Here is a 15,923-nt window from a genome sequence, read left to right on the forward strand (position 1 = left end):
GAAAACATAGGAATGAATCTTGTTAATTCATAATAATATTACATCTATGTATCTTCTTCCAAATTTGTCATGTGAATATACACAAAAATGAAAGTCAGTATCTTTTTCCTCTCTTTCTTTTAAATAAAGAAAATACAAATAGGCATGCGAACTTGGTTGGGGAGAATTGAGGGGGGGGGGGGGGGGGGGGGGGGGGGTATCTGTTCTTATAAAAATGGTTTCAGTCTTAATCATCAATCTCTTGAACCCATGCTAAATCTGCAAAATACAAAACAAAACGACATGAAGCAACAATCGTCAAAATAATCAATACTCTATTTCTTGTCGGATTTAACCATAAAAAAAGATTGCAATACCTTGTAATACAGTTTCAACAGCTGCATTAGGTATAGAGAGGCCAACTATCCGCTGATTGTCCGTCGTAGTCTCTATGCGTATAACTCGAACTCTCTTGTGGCTATGACGGGACTGCAAAAGATCCGAATACAGTTTTAAGTTTCAATGCCAACAGTGAAAGAGTCTCAGAATTTTTGAGAAGGTTATTTTACTTGTTTCGAGAGAGCTTTCTCTATGGTTCCCCAGATGGGAAGAATGAGGCCACCCACAACGTTTACTTCCTGTACTCTTCGCCCAACTGTGCAATACTCGCCCAGCTTACACTTGGGTCCATGCATACACTGTACTCAGATAGAAACTCATTTAGTGCACAACACTTTATCAATGAAAATGACTCATTTAGTACTCATTTAGTGCCATGACGCTTAAACTTTGACACGCCAGGATGATTCTGTGCTAATCTTTTCTGCTTCGGTTCGATGTACTCTGAACTTTCTTTTGGACTGAGGAAGCTTACCTGTTTAGAAGAAACTTCGTACTCGTCTTCCCAACCAGTCCGAGCCTTCTCCAGAGATGAGAGTTTTCGGTATTTAGTTTTCAACTCTGAAAGAGACATCTCCCTGGAAAGAATAAAACAACAGTTAAGACCAGTTTCTAAGTCAGATATATGAAATGTGAAGGTTCTGCCAACGGTGAACATACCTGATTGACTCTCCTACAGCAGGACGAACAATCTTAAACAACCCGGAAGCCGCACTAGAAATCCAAGATAAACCCCAGCAATGAGATTTTGATACTTTTCTTGATATTTTAATATTTGTATGTTATGAAGGGTTCACATTTGGACAAGTAAATATCCAAAGATTAGCGAGGATGATGATTTACCTCTCAAATGCTAATATGAAGTGTCGTTTTCCTAACCATTCCCTTTTAGATTCATAAAAGCCATCATTAGCAGAACCAAGTCCGTCCCTTCTCTTCCCCTCTAGCATTGAACTTGCAGACTGGGACACAGATCAAATCAAGCTTTTGATTTATTGTAGTCAAATACAACTAATTATTAACAAGAGTGAAAGATATTGAAGTACCTCCCATGTAACACCACGATCCAGAGTAAAAGTAAAGAGCATAGTTGAGGCACCAGACATTTGATCAACATGGACGGTCTGAAAAATTCAACATATTAGTAGCACAGATACACTAAGAATCACTAATCAAGCAAGAGAAATTATCAACCTTTGGAGTGCTCAGCAGCTCAACACTATTAGCTTTCATATCCACAATTCCTGAATCAAAACTTCCTTCGATCCGAGCATTATGTACAAGAACGTCTAATATACTAGTAAACAATTCAAACAACCTGCACAGTACAAGCAGAAAGCGTTAAACGGAACGGAAGATGCTTTGTAAAAGGGAAGGTAAGTTAAATAGTGCAAAGCGTAAATTTTCATTTGACTCATAATAATACCTATTCTGGATATCAGGTGGCAATCCCAAGAGACGATTCAGAAATCGTCCAACATCATGCATGTCAGAATCAATAATGCGTCCTGAAAACTTTCCAACATCTTTCCCATTGGCTGTATCATCATTGATGAAGTAAAGTAAAAACGAGATTACTAGAAATAGAATTAGAATTCAGCACGAAAAAAGTGAACTTACTAGAAAAGCTTACCTAGAACACTGTCCCTAACAATTCCAACCGCAACAAGGGCAGCCCTTGCTTTGGTCAAAAACTCTTTAATTGTTTCGGGTTCATCAACCGAGCATCCAGGAGGAACAACAGGTAGTTTCTCCTGATAATTAAGCCATAATAAATTTAACGCATTATCCATTATCACAGTTCCTAAATATTAAAGAAGCAAAATTAATGAGGAAGACCTGCTCCATTATTCCTCTATACATCACCATCAAGGACTTTTTACCAAAGTTGCTATCATAATTGTAGGCACTCAAAGAAGGCCCGGAGGGTCCAGCCCTGCAATACACCACACCATACTTTGAGACAAAACACTTGGCAAGGTTTAAAGCTATAACAAGCCAAAAGACCAGCAACTAAGAAATAGTTTAGAGAGGAGCATGACTTTCCTGCGGTCTCCCTGTGTTAAAGCACCAAGAGTTTCTAGTCTCTTTGCAACTATAGAGGCAAAGCGGCGTTCCCCACCGAGATTTGTGAAGAGTAACCTAACAGGGCCAAAATAAAGAATTTATCAACTTCAACAACATACTTTTCAAATTGAAAAGGTAAGAACTTTTGCAATTTGACAGATAGAAAATCAAACACACAAACACTGTCATTCAACCTATATTCAGGAGCCGATGTCTGATTCGACCGGTGAGTTCTTCCAAATTGTTGAATTGCACGATCAGCACTCCAGGGAAGCTCTAAAGTCAAGTGAACCCTTCTTTTCTGCAGACAAATGCAAAAAAGAAGAATTCAAATAAACTAATACACCAAAAGCTGAAACGTCAAGTCCTTTAAGGCCATCTTTGACAATGTACTTAGATCTACAGAACAATACAAATACGCAGAAAGACAAAATCTTATTTAGTAAGAGAATTAATAAACTCGACACACCTGATTTATTGCCCTTCTATCTGCTTGTAACGAAACACCAGCTGAACCAGCTTCAGAAATAATGGCAACAAACTTTTTACCATCCATAAATAGTTGTTTCTCGTTCATGTTGACCATTTCCATTGTGATATCCTTTCTAGAGCCAAGAAACACAAGGATGAAAAGTAAATTGCTAGTGCTGAGTAAAATAAAGTACTACAAGAATTGGACAGAGAGTTTTAAAGCTTACGTGTTTCTTGCTTGATACGTAACGCCTTTCCCATTAGATGCTCTTACAAGCATACCTCGCCTGCCTGTTATTTCTGCAACTTTGTCAGGGCCTCCAAGCTTGCATTAGACATAAACAGCAGCAGCAGTTTAGGCACATTATGAAGTTTCCGAAGTTAATTTAACCAAAAAAAAATTAAGCCTTGGAATCATACTACAATCAACGCACCCCTAAAAGCCAAAACTTAAATAAATGATTCATAGATACGGCTAGCGTTATACCATAAGAAGAGAGGAGACTCATGTATAACCATGAGCTGCTTCATACATTAGAAATAACAGACATGCATTGATGTGATGATGGTTACCTGATCGACAATGTCATCTAAAGGATTGTTTGGAAGATTCAGGGCACGGATAATCTCTATGATCTTTAATTTTCGTTCCAACGCTGCTTCATACCTAAGAAGAAACAACATGGATAACCATTCTCAAAAAGAATCTAATACTTTGCTCTATACGAGACACATGTTGCTAATCCAGTGTATAGACCTTTTCTGCAATTCCGCAATGTAGAGACGTCTTGCTTGAATGTACTCCTCTGTCTTTTCCTTGCAAGAATAGCATATCCACGCTTCAGATGGCAAGTCTGTAACTGGAGGAACCACACAGTCCGGATGAAAAAGCTTGTCACATTCGGAACAATGGAGCAACTTCTTCCTTTCCTAGTTTCATTACAAAATAAGTTATTAGAATCCCGTAACCTTAACAGAAATCAAGCTATCCAAGTTAAAGCAACGTACATCTTCTCCACTGCATATCTGACATATCTGGAACTCATCATCAGAATCATTAGAATCGTCAGCAGAGTCAGCTGCATTAAAAACACTACTAATTAGGAGAATGTACGCACGTTGAGGATATAAGATTCGATTTATTAAAGAAATAGCCAGTACGATGCAAATACAGCAACTAGGAGATCTGAGGATAATTGCGTTACCAAAGCACTTTCCAATTACGGAGATCTACTGTAACACATAAGGGAAAAGTTAATAAGCTTATTAGCTGCTAGGTATATTTCCAGCTTAAGAGATACGTTTTGCAGTGCTTAAAGAACTAAATTCAAAACTTCCCATCTTATACTTTTGTCACTACAGCCTAAGCATCAAGATTGTGTCTGTTCAAGTAGGTACCAGAAGACATTTTTCACTAGGAAACCCACCTTCAGACTCCAAATCACTTTCATCATCACTATCTGGTTTCCACTTTGCCATCTTTCTTACTCTTCCTCTAATTGAAACACCAGGTGAAGCTGAATGTCTCTTTCTCTGAAGTTCTTTAACACTATCATCCTCTGTAAAAGTTCAAAAGAAGCATACTATGAACAGGATATAACAAGCCACCAGTAAAAGCAAAAGTTCTTACAGAGAGAATTAAGTTACCTGACAGAGGTTCAGGCTGCTCCGGCAATGGATAATTCTCTTCCACAAATTTCAACAAGAGCTCTCGAGGTCCCGAGACAAAATCATCAAGCTCAAGACCCTATGGCAAGATAAAAAGGGGCAAAGACTATCAATCATGCAGATATTGCTTAGAAGGAATCATAAAAGGATACTTGAAAAGTAGTATGAGGAGAAACACACATATTTAGTTACAGCCTCTTCGGTTCGAGCCTCTCCGGTACTCTGAAGGCCAATAACAACACACTTATTTGCCGACAAGGCTTTCTTCGCTAATCTCACAGTTACAGGGACTTTAGCTGACATACATAAGTGTCTAAAGAAACGCTGCAGTAACATCCAGGAAATAGATCGATTAACCAACAACAGTAGTAACACCGTCTAACTATTGTCTCTGATAAGGTTATACCTGGTGGCTTGACCAGTATAATCTCCACAACTGACTAGAATTTGGTTTCTCGTTAGGGAGAAAAGCACTTGCTGACAACAACTCTATCCGTAGCTCCGCCCAAAATTCTGCAGACTTATTGTACATTGCCTACAGAAGAAAGCAAGTAATACAGCAAAAAGCCCTGCTTTTTAATTTTTCGACAGGAATCACTAAACTACAAACAGGGGAACACTCGACATAATGAACTTGCTTGCCAAAAAGTACCAAAGCACCATTGGAAATTCATTATCACAATAAAGCCTGCTGAAATTTATGTAAGAGCTTGGTTCAAGCTATATGGCATTTACTTGATAGTAGAGCTAAATGATCAATATAGATCTGAGAAACTTTCAAGCAATATAATAGTAAATAGAAGAAAAATTTACCTCCATTCCTTCTTCTAAACGAGCTTCAACAATCTCAAACTCAGCCCCTTTGTAGCTCAGGGTTCGGCATACATACATCCCCCTATTACATAGAAGGGATGTTAGAATAAATTATGAGCAATACGAATGGCTTAGAAGTATGACACAGGCTTGTAAAACCTCGCTTTCATGTCCATTGCAACCAATTCCAACGCTCCTGTCCCACCTTTATCAAGGGCACCTGCACAAGGGTTCTGTTAAAGTTCCATCCCAAGTTATGCAGTGCATAAAGCAGAGTAAAAGAAGCAAAGTAACTATTAGAATTCAGTGAATGCGGTCAAATTTATCAAACTCATTTAATGGAATATTTTGTATATGCTCTAGACAGAAATTAAAACTTGACACTTAAATAATTTACATAAAGAGAAATAGAACGTACTAATTCAAATGCCACAACAATATATTCAACAGTGGATAGAAAAGAAAACAAACCTAAAAATTTGTTGAAATCACTGAAACTTGTTCCAGCTCCCCAAAGACCAAGCCTGACCATATAACCCATGTTTCGTGGTTCTGATGCACCAGTAGCAGAGCAATAAAGAACACGTGCTTGGGGGATCTTATCCTGCATTTCCAAAATTCATAATTTAGAGTCAACTAAAAGAGACTAACCACAGCTAAACTATATTATCTGCAACTGAGAAGAAGTACACTTCAAAAGACAAATCGATATATCTAATCTCTCACTCTTCATAGCCAAGAGCAATATTGAACGCAACATTGATGAGAAAGTGAAGTCAGGCATTCAGTTTTAAGTAGCAGACCTGAATGTCAACAACTGCCTGCCCGATGCGTGTCGGCTGACTCCCAGCTTCAGGTACCAAATTTTTCGCTTTATGGCACTACGAAAGAAAATGATAAAAATTAGTAGCTGCATAACGATAATGTTATAATGATAGAGCTTGGCTCAAAATTGATAGAACCAGTGATCAAGCAATCTACACGACAGGTCATGCTCAAATTGTTCATGGAATTTAATATACATTATTCATGGAATTGCTACCTCATCAAAGATCAAGAGACCATCAAATTCTGGTCCACACCATTGAACAAGCTGCTGTAAACGAGAACGGCCCTTCTCAGAGGAAGCAATGAGGCTATTGTATGTCAAGAATACCACTCCTTCTTTAACACCAACATTTTTTGAGTCAAGCTTCGAATAAGGTAGCTTGTTCAAAGGATTCACTGCACGTAAAATATATCGTCATTTAGTTGCAGACAAAACACAGAAATGATCACCAGACTGGACATTTATTCACTTGTCAACTTATCCGTCGACATGGTTCCGTGTTTATCCATGTCTTAATATTCTATAAAGTTTCCAGGCTCAACCCTATAAGAGGCTAACGAGACTGAGAATCACAAATCCAATTGGACTACTCTAAAGTTACAGTCCAACTTTAATTTAACTGAAATTCATGAACTGCACAAACATCAACTATCCATAACATTCTCTAGGCATGACAGTAAAGTATATAAGTTCTCTATAAATACATCTATACTCCATATCTTAATATTACAGCATGAGTCAATTTATACATTCAGCAAAATCAGAATTTTCTTCTGGTCTAGTCTACTCTATACCATCCACTTTCAAAAAATTTCTATTCAACCATGAGCCAAAAAAAACTTGATATGTAAACCATACGAAGAACTTGTGACCCAAGAAAATAAGCGAATTACAAACTTAATTTACAGCCAAAACAAGATAATACCTCCAACGGATGTGGCACCCACATCATCCAAGTCCCTTCTTGCATCATACTTCAAGTCTGAGCCAATAGAAATCCACCTATGTAAATCATAGAGGAGCAAATACAATTAGAAGTCATCTCATCCTACTTCAAGTTATCTAAGGGACCAAAAAAAGGGACATTGTAGACACAATTATGCAAATGTAGTATAATCATAAGCAGATTGAATTGATTTATCAACATTTTATTAAGGATACAATTGGCGCAGAAGTATCTTCCTACAAGACTTACAAAGCTTTCCTCCTTCCATGTTTCCAATTTTCCCAAATCAACCCGGCAATTGTTCGCCCTTTCCCCACACCAGCACCATCTCCAACAAAAAAGCCTGCTCTGGTACCATCAGCAAGGTGCTGGAGATGCCTCTATAATAAAAAAAACCACCATTGTCATACAAGTACAAGACACGTTTGAGGCCATTAACAAACTTTATGGCATTTAAAAGCAACCTGACAAGCGTAAACTAATGTCTCAATCTGCAAGCACGATAAAGCCTTTGACCTTTCGAGCTCTTCCTTGATTTTGAGATCGTAAGTGGGCTCTGGGGGTTGCACTGCAGATAGAGATGATGTCTCCACAATTGGATCAGGATGAGGAGGTCCGATTGAAAGTTTTGGGGGACGCTTCACAAAGAAACTAATTAGTGTCATCAAAAAACATTTTAATGGCGAAAAGATAACCAAAACGAGTGATCAAGATGAGTCACTCACATAATCCATAAACGTTTCTCCTGCCGTTCCACCTTCATCTTCTTCTCTCTCCACTTCAATAGCTTCCTAGTTTTGGGCCAACGGATGAAGAAGGAAGTTTGACATGTAAAGTTAGTTATGAATCCAACACTAGAGTGTCAAAATATACCCAAAAACCATAGCCAGAGAGTGTCAGATCCACAATTCTACCACCAGAAGATAGAACTGAAACATTACTGATTAACTCATACGTAAAACAACCAACAACACAGCATAATTCAAAACCTATGTCTAACATATATAACGATCAAAATTGGTAGGAAAAAAACCTCATTGACTTCTTCGGGAGGAGGCGGAGGAGGAACGGGCGGGGCAGCAGGAGTAGGAGGGTTAGGATGAGAATGAGGAGCAGTTAAAGAACGATTAAGCTTGGAGACATCAACAGCGAGCTCGACATGGCACTGCGGACAAGAGAAGCGAGTGAGTCCATGTGGCACATTGAGGATAGCCTGACAGTTAGCGCAAGGCAATTGCATCTTGGTCGGATCGATTCCATGTGCAGGAACGGGAGGCCTAGGTAAATTGAGAGGAGGCTTAAGCTGCTGTTGAATCTGAGGCGGAAGCGTCTGAATCGGCTGCGGTTGAGGCGGTGGAGGTGGTTGTTGAGACTGCGGAAACTGCGGCCGTGCCCTAGAAAGAAGCTCCGGCGGCAACATTTGGGGAAGTTGACAAGTGGGACAAGAGAACTCAACAACGCCGGTCTTCACCCTAAGAATCACGCGACAGCCAGCGCACCGAACCTGAACATCGCCTCTTAATACACCACCGGCGGCGGCGGAATGCGGCGGAGCGGGAAGCGGCGGAGGCGGTTGAACAGGCGACTGCGTCATGACCCGCGGCGATTGATCTTGGAGAGATTCGTGAAGGGATCTTGTGGGCGTTGAGGAGAAGAGGGGAGAGATGATTGAGAGATGAAGAAGAAGAAAGTATCAAATTCACTGTAAGTAATGAATTTCGTCAGAGCGCGAAAGGTTTCTTCTTCTTCTTCGACTCCTTTTTTTTTTCCCTTCTCGTTTTTTTTTTTTTTTATTGTTTCAGATTTTCTCCCTTTTATTTTCCTTTTTTCTATTGTTTTTTTTTTTTGGATCATCTAATTTACCAAAGGGGAACTGTACAGTCGGAAGAAACAAAACCACCTCCGTAACCCGGTTGGGTAATGGGAAGTGATGCGGTTGATGGACCACGTGACTTGCCAGCTCATCGTTTGGGCTTATAATCTTATCAATATGACCATATTTTATATACGTTTTGGGTTTCTAACTTACGAGACTACTTCTGAGTTGGGCCAAGCACAACACTACAAAGCGCTGCTTCTAAATTCCATGGACATATTCATGACTTTTTTCTTTTCTTCAATTCGTTAGTTTACTAATTTGTTTTACATCAAAATTTGAATTACATATGAGAGGGTTAATAACTTAATACTGTTGTATATGCAAAACATAAGGCATAACTTGTATACTATATTGGCTTATGAATCTAAAACAAATAAACAATGACAGAACAAAATAGTTGAGTTATGAATAGTTTACTCTATATATTAATTCTTTGGCTAGATGATGTGATATAAGCAATACTTAAAATGATTAACAAACTTGTACAAAACCATCTCTTTAACTAATAGGTACTTGGTTTTGCAAAAGTTTACAAAACGATTTGCGTCAAAACATTTAGGAACGGTCTTATTAAGAGTCTTAAGCACTAATTTTACAAAAGGTTATTGCCTCTTCATTTATAAGATTGATGCCACTTATTTATACCGAACCCAATGAATGCGTTACCTACCAACAAGTGTCCAGGCATTGTATGGTTCGTTCTTCTCATTTACTATAACCACCAACCCCAATAAATGATACTAGTACCTTATGATTGGAATGAGGATTTTGCGTATATATAGGATGACACAAATTCTCTATACAAATTAATTACTTCTATACAGTTAGCAATTTTATGCTGTAGAATGAGATTTGATCCTTTGGTAAAGAAATTGTTGAACAACTAAAAAATAAAGACTGTCCTACGTATTGGTGTAGTGTCATTGAGCTTAAAGTTAGATAAACAAAATGATAATCACGTGATTAATATTTGATTTTACATTAATATAATAAGTTTACATATCATATCATGCAACAATCACCCTATCGGTGATATCGTTTTTGCTCCGCTGATCTTTGCACTCTTCCTCATCCATAGTGTCGCATAGATCACTCCCTCTAGTCTCTGGCAATCCCACCGCAAACAACCCCATCAAACCTATAGCAAGACCGAACAATCCAAACGACCAAACCCCGTTTTTCCGACCAGCCGCTACCATGATAGGGCTGAAAACCCCTCCAAGCACCAACGCCTGCCTAGCCATTGCAATTGCTGAGTTTCTCACACATGTCGGAAACAACTCGATTGTGTAGATCATCTCCATGTTAAAAGCCGAACAAGCGCTAAAGTAGGAAATTAGCTCTAGTGCCAATTGTAACGCCCCGTGGTTCCGGATTCTCATATTCTGTAACGCAAATATGAGAACGCTAGAGATCCCTCCTAACGCCGTAAATCCGATAAGCGCGTTTCTCCTGCTGAGTTTATCGACGAGGAAAAGCGTGATGAGGTTCGCCGGTAAATCCATCAACGCATTAAACGCGGCACTTAAATAGATGTTGAAATCGAGATTCGATAACGCTAAAGGCATCCCGTAATAGACCAAACCAATACCGAACGCAATGGCCATTACCGCGGATAATCTCTTAAGCGCCCATCTCTTCTCCACCAACGCCTTCATGGTCGTGAAGATGTTAACATTACTAGGCTTCTGCTCCTCCTCTTCGAATGGTAAGCTCGAAAAGCTCATGGATATTGCACCACCAATGTTTACATCAGTAGACGACGGAATCGAAGCAACCCTTTTGAGAATCGAAATAGCTTCTTCTCTACGACCTCTAACGAAGAGCCACCTTGGAGACTCACAGACCAAAAACCGAACAAGAACGCAGTAGATTATTGTCGGAATCGACGTCCATATGTAGAGAATCCTCCACGAGCTTCCTCTGTTTATGTAAGCCATCAGGGGAAGAGACAAGAAACCAAGCATGAATCCGAAAAAGCTCATGACTCCGACTCGTCCTCGCCATTTCTTCCCAACCAATTCAGTCGAAAGCACAAGCGCACACGTACCTATCGTCGCTCGACCAAACCCGTTAACGAATCGTAGAACAGCGTAAACCCAAATGTTGGGTGAGAAAACCGTTAGCATCGTTGATATCGCCATCACGAGACACGACAGAAAGAGCATGTTTTTACGACCCAAGGAAGAATCAGCAAGTGTTGAGAGAACCAAACCTCCGATTAAACATCCGACGAAGAAAGAACTCTCCGGTAAGCCTTTGACGAACGAGCCGGCGCATTGGAGATTCCATTCGGATATGACAGAGACGTGAGGAGAGAAATCCCAAGACCATGCGGTTTTGGGGAGGATACAGATGTTGGAGATGGCTTCGTGGCAGATCGAGTTCGAGTCGGTGCAGTGCCACGTGGGTTCCGAGTCTGTGAAGACAGAGATGAAAGTTTGTTGCGCGTCAAAGACGCCGGAGAATGAGACTAAAGCCGCTTGAAGAAACTGAGCCCACCCAAAGCTTCCTATGTATCGCTCGATGGTGTCGTCGAGAGATCTCGGTGGTGGCGAGTTCGAATCATTCAGTAGCCGCTGAGTTGTTTCAGCCATGTTGCACGTACGACAGTTTTCTTCCTCTATTTTTTTTTTTCTTTTTTGTTGTTGTTGTTTGTTGTCTTGCGGTAGCATTTGAGACGGCGAGTCTTCCGTCCTCCTTTTTATAATAGGAAATCACGAAGTGTTTTGACTTTTCCACATGGCAATAAAATGTGGTGTAAATTGTATACAGTGTATATTAAAAAGTGTTTCATGTCTAGCCGTTAAGTTCTTGACTCAATATGGACATAATGGAAATATAAACTCATGTAAAAAAAATACTAAGATTTCTGTGCTAAATTAATTTTAATGCGTACTAACTTATAACTAGACAAATTTTGGCAAAAACAGACATGCATGTAGTAATTTCGCTTTGCATACGTTACGTTACCTATGTAAATTTGTACATTCATCACCAAATTTTATTTTTATTTTTTAATATATGTGGCGATTTAGAGAGTGATGACGATGACATTATTATCTTGTGGATAATCATGCCAACGTTACTATGAATCTTTTGGTCTATATATATAGGAATGACAATATCTTCTTCTTTTTTAGGCAGAATGAAAATATCTAGAGTTTGTTAGATTTTTAGTATATTTTCAAAACATAATTATAAAACTAGTACATGTACTATTTACAAAGAAGGGTGAGTGTGAGATGGAAGACTATAGAAATAGAGAATAAGATAGAACATAGTGTTTTGGTGAAAATTACTTATTAAACCCGGCTGGGGAGAGAAAACGAGATTTTTTTTTTCGCTCAGTTTTTTTTCCTTCTTTTTTGTTTTCCCCTTCCATCTAAAACCTAAAATATTAGTCAATAATTTTTTTTAAAACCAAATTCCAGATAGAAAAAAAATCTATGTCTTTTTCTCTATTATTTGATATGCATTTTGTTTGATGAATTTATTTGTTAATGTTAAATATTTTTTACAAATTTTGTATCCGTACACCTTATCAAGTGTACAGATGTAATCTGTACAATGGTTGTTTAATATTTAAGAGTACAAATGTCTGTACACATTATCAAGTGTACATATGTAATTTGTTTAATTTGTACATTTATCAATTGTACATATGTAATTTGTTTAATCCGTATATTTAATAATGTGTACAGACAACTGTACACTTAAATAAGGTGTACTGATATCTGTACACTTAAAAATAATGTAAGAATAATATAATATTTTTAAAAAATATTAAACAAAATTCATATCAAATTGTGAAGAACAAAATATAGATATTTTTGGTATCTAAGAAGTTTTCAAAAAAAATTATATTAACAATTATTTGAAAAATCAAGAAAATAGGAGAAAAAAGGAGTAGTGGCAAGTTATGTAAATATCAAATGTTTTTGAGAGCTACAGAGTCTTATAAACAGTCGCAAACAATAGTCAATGTACTACTTTGCCAACTATGAATAGTAAACGTATTAGTTTTCAAATTAAGTTTAAAAAATATATGTTTTTTCCTATTATCTCAAATATCTAATTCACTTTTATATTTATATCAGCCCTTGCTATACATGACCGTATGCTGGTATCTCTTTTGGGGGTATATCCAGGATTTGTTTTTTTGTTCATCAACAGCATCCACGAAATGTTTTACCATATTATATAATCCATTGTAGCGTTTAAATTCTCAAGAGTATCATAAGTTCATAACATATAGTTTTGGGTAAATTTCTAGACCTTTGGAATATTGACTATACATAAACAGGCGTTGACTATATTTTTCTTTCTACATTTATTTGTTGTTCTATAGTATTATAACTAAAAAAAAAACAAGAGTTCTACTTCACTCAAATTAAAGCAAATCTTCTGTCTGACTAACCCGTTTGATCGATGTCTCGTAGCCAGACAAAATAATATTCGTATTCCCTTTATCTCTTTTATTTTTGGTGACAAAAACCCATCCAATATGATAAAAGTATAACCACGATCGTAACGTGGCCATGGCAGTGACAAGTGAGGCCAAGTCACATAAATAAATCAAATAATCACACTTGGATCGAGGCGAAGACTCTCGACGATATCGACAAGCAAACAAGAAAAATCGATTCTGTTAATACGATCGCAAACGCACTGTTTAGTTAACTACTGATCTCAAATTCTCAATTAAGTAGTAGTACACAAAAAGAACAATAGTAATAAAATAAGTTACGAGAAGACTTTGGCAAAAGGGTTTCGTGGTGTAGTTGGTTATCACGTCAGTCTAACACACTGAAGGTCTCCGGTTCGAACCCGGGCGAAGCCATTCTCAGGTTTTTTTTTATTAGCACAGATATATTAAAAAAAAAGAAGAATTAAGTTACGAAAAAAAAAAAAAAAAGTTAGCAAAAACAGTTACTTGTTGTGAATCTAGAGAGTTGAAGGATGAAATCTCTTGTTCTTATTAATGAATGTCGAATAGAGGTTACATATATAGTGGAATACAAAGGCCAAAGCCCAAACCGACATAGGACATAAGCTAATAGACTAATGGGTCTAAAGGCCATGACACATGGTATGGACCGTACATGGGCCGTAAGGCCATGTCCTAATGGACTGTGAACGGGCCGGTCTATAGAGTCCACTAAGTGTTTTACAACACTCCCCTTAGACGAGATGACCGTGCCTATGCTGGATGGGATCGATGCAATGTGCTTAGGGGATGCTGTCTCATTAAAACCTTACCAGGAAAACCCAATGGGACAAAACCTTGGTGAAGGAAAAAGAGTACAGCACACATTGCTCCCCCTGATCCAAACATCACTCCAAGTCCTTAAGCCTCCGCATTCCAATCTTGTGCGTGAGCTTCTTGAACGTTGTTGTCGGCAATGCTTTGGTGAAGAGATCGGCTGGGTTGTCGCATGACTGTACTTGCACCACTTGAACTTCTCCGGCCTTTTGTAGTTCATGTGTGAAGAAGAACTTTGGCAGTATGTGCTTCGTCCGATCTCCCTTGATGTATCCTTCCTTGAGCTGTGCGATGCAGGTCGTATTGTCCTCGTAGATTACGGTTGCTTCCTTGCTGTCTTCTAAGCCGCTATCCGTCCGAATATGCCGAGTCATGGACCGCAACCAAACACACTCACGGCTGGCTTCATGGATGGCTAGGATCTCCGCGTGATTTGACGATGTGGCCACAAGAGTTTGCTTCATTGAACGCCAAGAGATCGCCGTACCACCGTGTGTAAACACATAACCTGTTTGTGACTTACCATTGTGTGGATCGGATAGATAACCTGCATCAGCAAACCAACTAAACTTTCTTTGTTATGGTTAGTATAAAATAAACCAAAATCTACCGTCCCTCGCAGGTACCGCAGGACGTGTTTAATACCATTCCAGTACCGTATAGTCGGACAAGAACTATATCTTGCTAGGAGGTTCACAGCAAAGCATATGTCCGGCCTAGTGTGGCTAGCCAGGAACATTAACGCTCCTATAGCACTGAGGTAAGGCACTTCAGGACCAAGAACTTCTTCATTGGCCTTCTTAGGAGCAAATGGATCTTTATCCAAGTCTAAGCTTCTAACAACCATTGGGCTAGTCAATGGGTGAGCTTGCTCCATATTAAATCTCTTGAGTACTTTTTCTGTGTATGCCTTTTGATGCACAAGGATCCCATTATTTCTGTACTCAAGCTGCAATCCCAAACAGAATTTTGTCTTGCCTAGGTCTTTCATCTCAAATTCTTTCTTGAGGTATTCTACAGTTTGGGCGATTTCCCCAGAGGTACCGAGGATGTTTAAATCATCCACGTAGACTGCTATTATCACAAATCCTTTGTTTGCAAACTTCTTTATGAATATACATGGACTGATTGGGTCATTCTTATAGTCTTTCTTAGCTAAATAATCACTTAGTCTGTTATACCACACTCGACCACTTTGTTTCAGTCCATAAAGCGATTTGTCTAGCCTTATGCAGTACTGGTCTCGAGAACCACTTTTACCTTTATGTTCTATACCCTCTGGTAATCTCATATAAATCTCATTATCCAGTGGACCATATAAATAGGCGGTTACAACATCCATTAACCGTAAATCCAAATTTTCTCTTATGGCCAGACTTATTAGATATCTAAAAGTCGTTGCATCCATCACAGGAGAGTATGTCTCCTCATAATCTATGCCGGGTCTTTGAGAGAATCCTTGTGCTACAAGCCGTGCTTTATATCTCACTATCTCATTTTTCTCATTTCTCTTCCTTACAAAGACCCACTTGTGTCCAACTGGTTTAATGGTAGGTGTTGTCCTTAAGATCGGACCAAACACACTTCTCTTCTTTAAAGAGTTTAA

The 15,923-nt window shown here is 38.6% G+C and overlaps 2 protein-coding genes and 1 non-coding gene across 5 annotated transcripts; 1 reads left to right on the top strand and 2 right to left on the bottom strand.

Annotated features, from left to right (window-relative positions):
* Positions 1–3: 3 nt before the first annotated feature.
* Positions 4–9,051, bottom strand: EMB1135 (RING/FYVE/PHD zinc finger superfamily protein). 3 transcript variants are annotated; one of them, XR_015584100.1, is made up of 33 exons: positions 8,206–9,036; positions 7,898–7,963; positions 7,637–7,810; positions 7,422–7,552; positions 7,152–7,228; positions 6,440–6,621; positions 6,201–6,278; positions 5,869–6,001; positions 5,557–5,617; positions 5,398–5,479; positions 4,991–5,119; positions 4,765–4,908; positions 4,564–4,663; positions 4,344–4,475; positions 4,078–4,149; positions 3,925–3,995; positions 3,674–3,846; positions 3,490–3,583; positions 3,144–3,241; positions 2,915–3,050; positions 2,640–2,746; positions 2,421–2,520; positions 2,218–2,314; positions 2,012–2,132; positions 1,805–1,916; positions 1,573–1,696; positions 1,425–1,502; positions 1,222–1,340; positions 1,039–1,092; positions 854–956; positions 549–677; positions 357–468; positions 4–258 (listed from the first exon to the last, which is right to left on the bottom strand). XR_015584100.1 is itself a non-coding variant. In XM_087490847.1 (32 exons), exons 1-32 carry the CDS (start codon positions 8,764–8,766, stop codon positions 227–229), a joined length of 3,906 nt encoding a protein of 1,301 aa, XP_087346973.1. In that variant the 5' UTR covers positions 8,767–9,036; the 3' UTR covers positions 4–226. The 3 variants fall into 3 exon arrangements, 1 of the variants encoding a protein (XP_087346973.1); XR_015584099.1 differs by lacking the exon at positions 4,078–4,149 and having other exon boundaries at positions 8,206–9,051; XM_087490847.1 differs by lacking the exon at positions 4,078–4,149 and having other exon boundaries at positions 2,218–2,313; positions 2,424–2,520.
* Positions 9,052–9,986: 935 nt separating this feature from the next.
* Positions 9,987–11,813, bottom strand: LOC104754028 (organic cation/carnitine transporter 2). The gene has a single exon (XM_010476189.2). It carries the CDS (start codon positions 11,724–11,726, stop codon positions 10,059–10,061), a length of 1,668 nt encoding a protein of 555 aa, XP_010474491.2. The 5' UTR covers positions 11,727–11,813; the 3' UTR covers positions 9,987–10,058.
* Positions 11,814–13,820: 2,007 nt separating this feature from the next.
* On the top strand, positions 13,821–13,894 carry TRNAV-AAC (transfer RNA valine (anticodon AAC)). Its single transcript has one exon. It is a non-coding gene; the product is annotated as a tRNA-Val (tRNA).
* The last annotated feature ends 2,029 nt before the right edge of the window (positions 13,895–15,923 follow it).

The sequence above is a fragment of the Camelina sativa genome, chromosome 16 (assembly GCF_030686135.1).
Source record: "Camelina sativa cultivar CO46 ecotype springtype chromosome 16, ASM3068613v1".
NCBI classification, from domain to species: Eukaryota; Viridiplantae; Streptophyta; class Magnoliopsida; order Brassicales; family Brassicaceae; genus Camelina; species Camelina sativa.

Bases quoted from the DNA above. Each gene is read 5' to 3' on its own strand.
- EMB1135 (XM_087490847.1), bottom strand. From the start codon at position 8,766: ATGACGCAGTCGCCTGTTCAACCGCCTCCGCCGCTTCCCGCTCCGCCG. The intron at 5,120-5,397 runs GTAAATTTTTCT...TTTCTTCTGTAG, and splicing joins GTTTAGAAGAAGGAATGGAG to GCAATGTACAATAAGTCTGC. The intron at 3,242-3,489 runs GTAACCATCATC...GTCTAATGCAAG, and splicing joins TAGATGACATTGTCGATCAG to CTTGGAGGCCCTGACAAAGT.
- LOC104754028 (XM_010476189.2), bottom strand. From the start codon at position 11,726: ATGCTACCGCAAGACAACAAACAACAACAACAAAAAAGAAAAAAAAAA.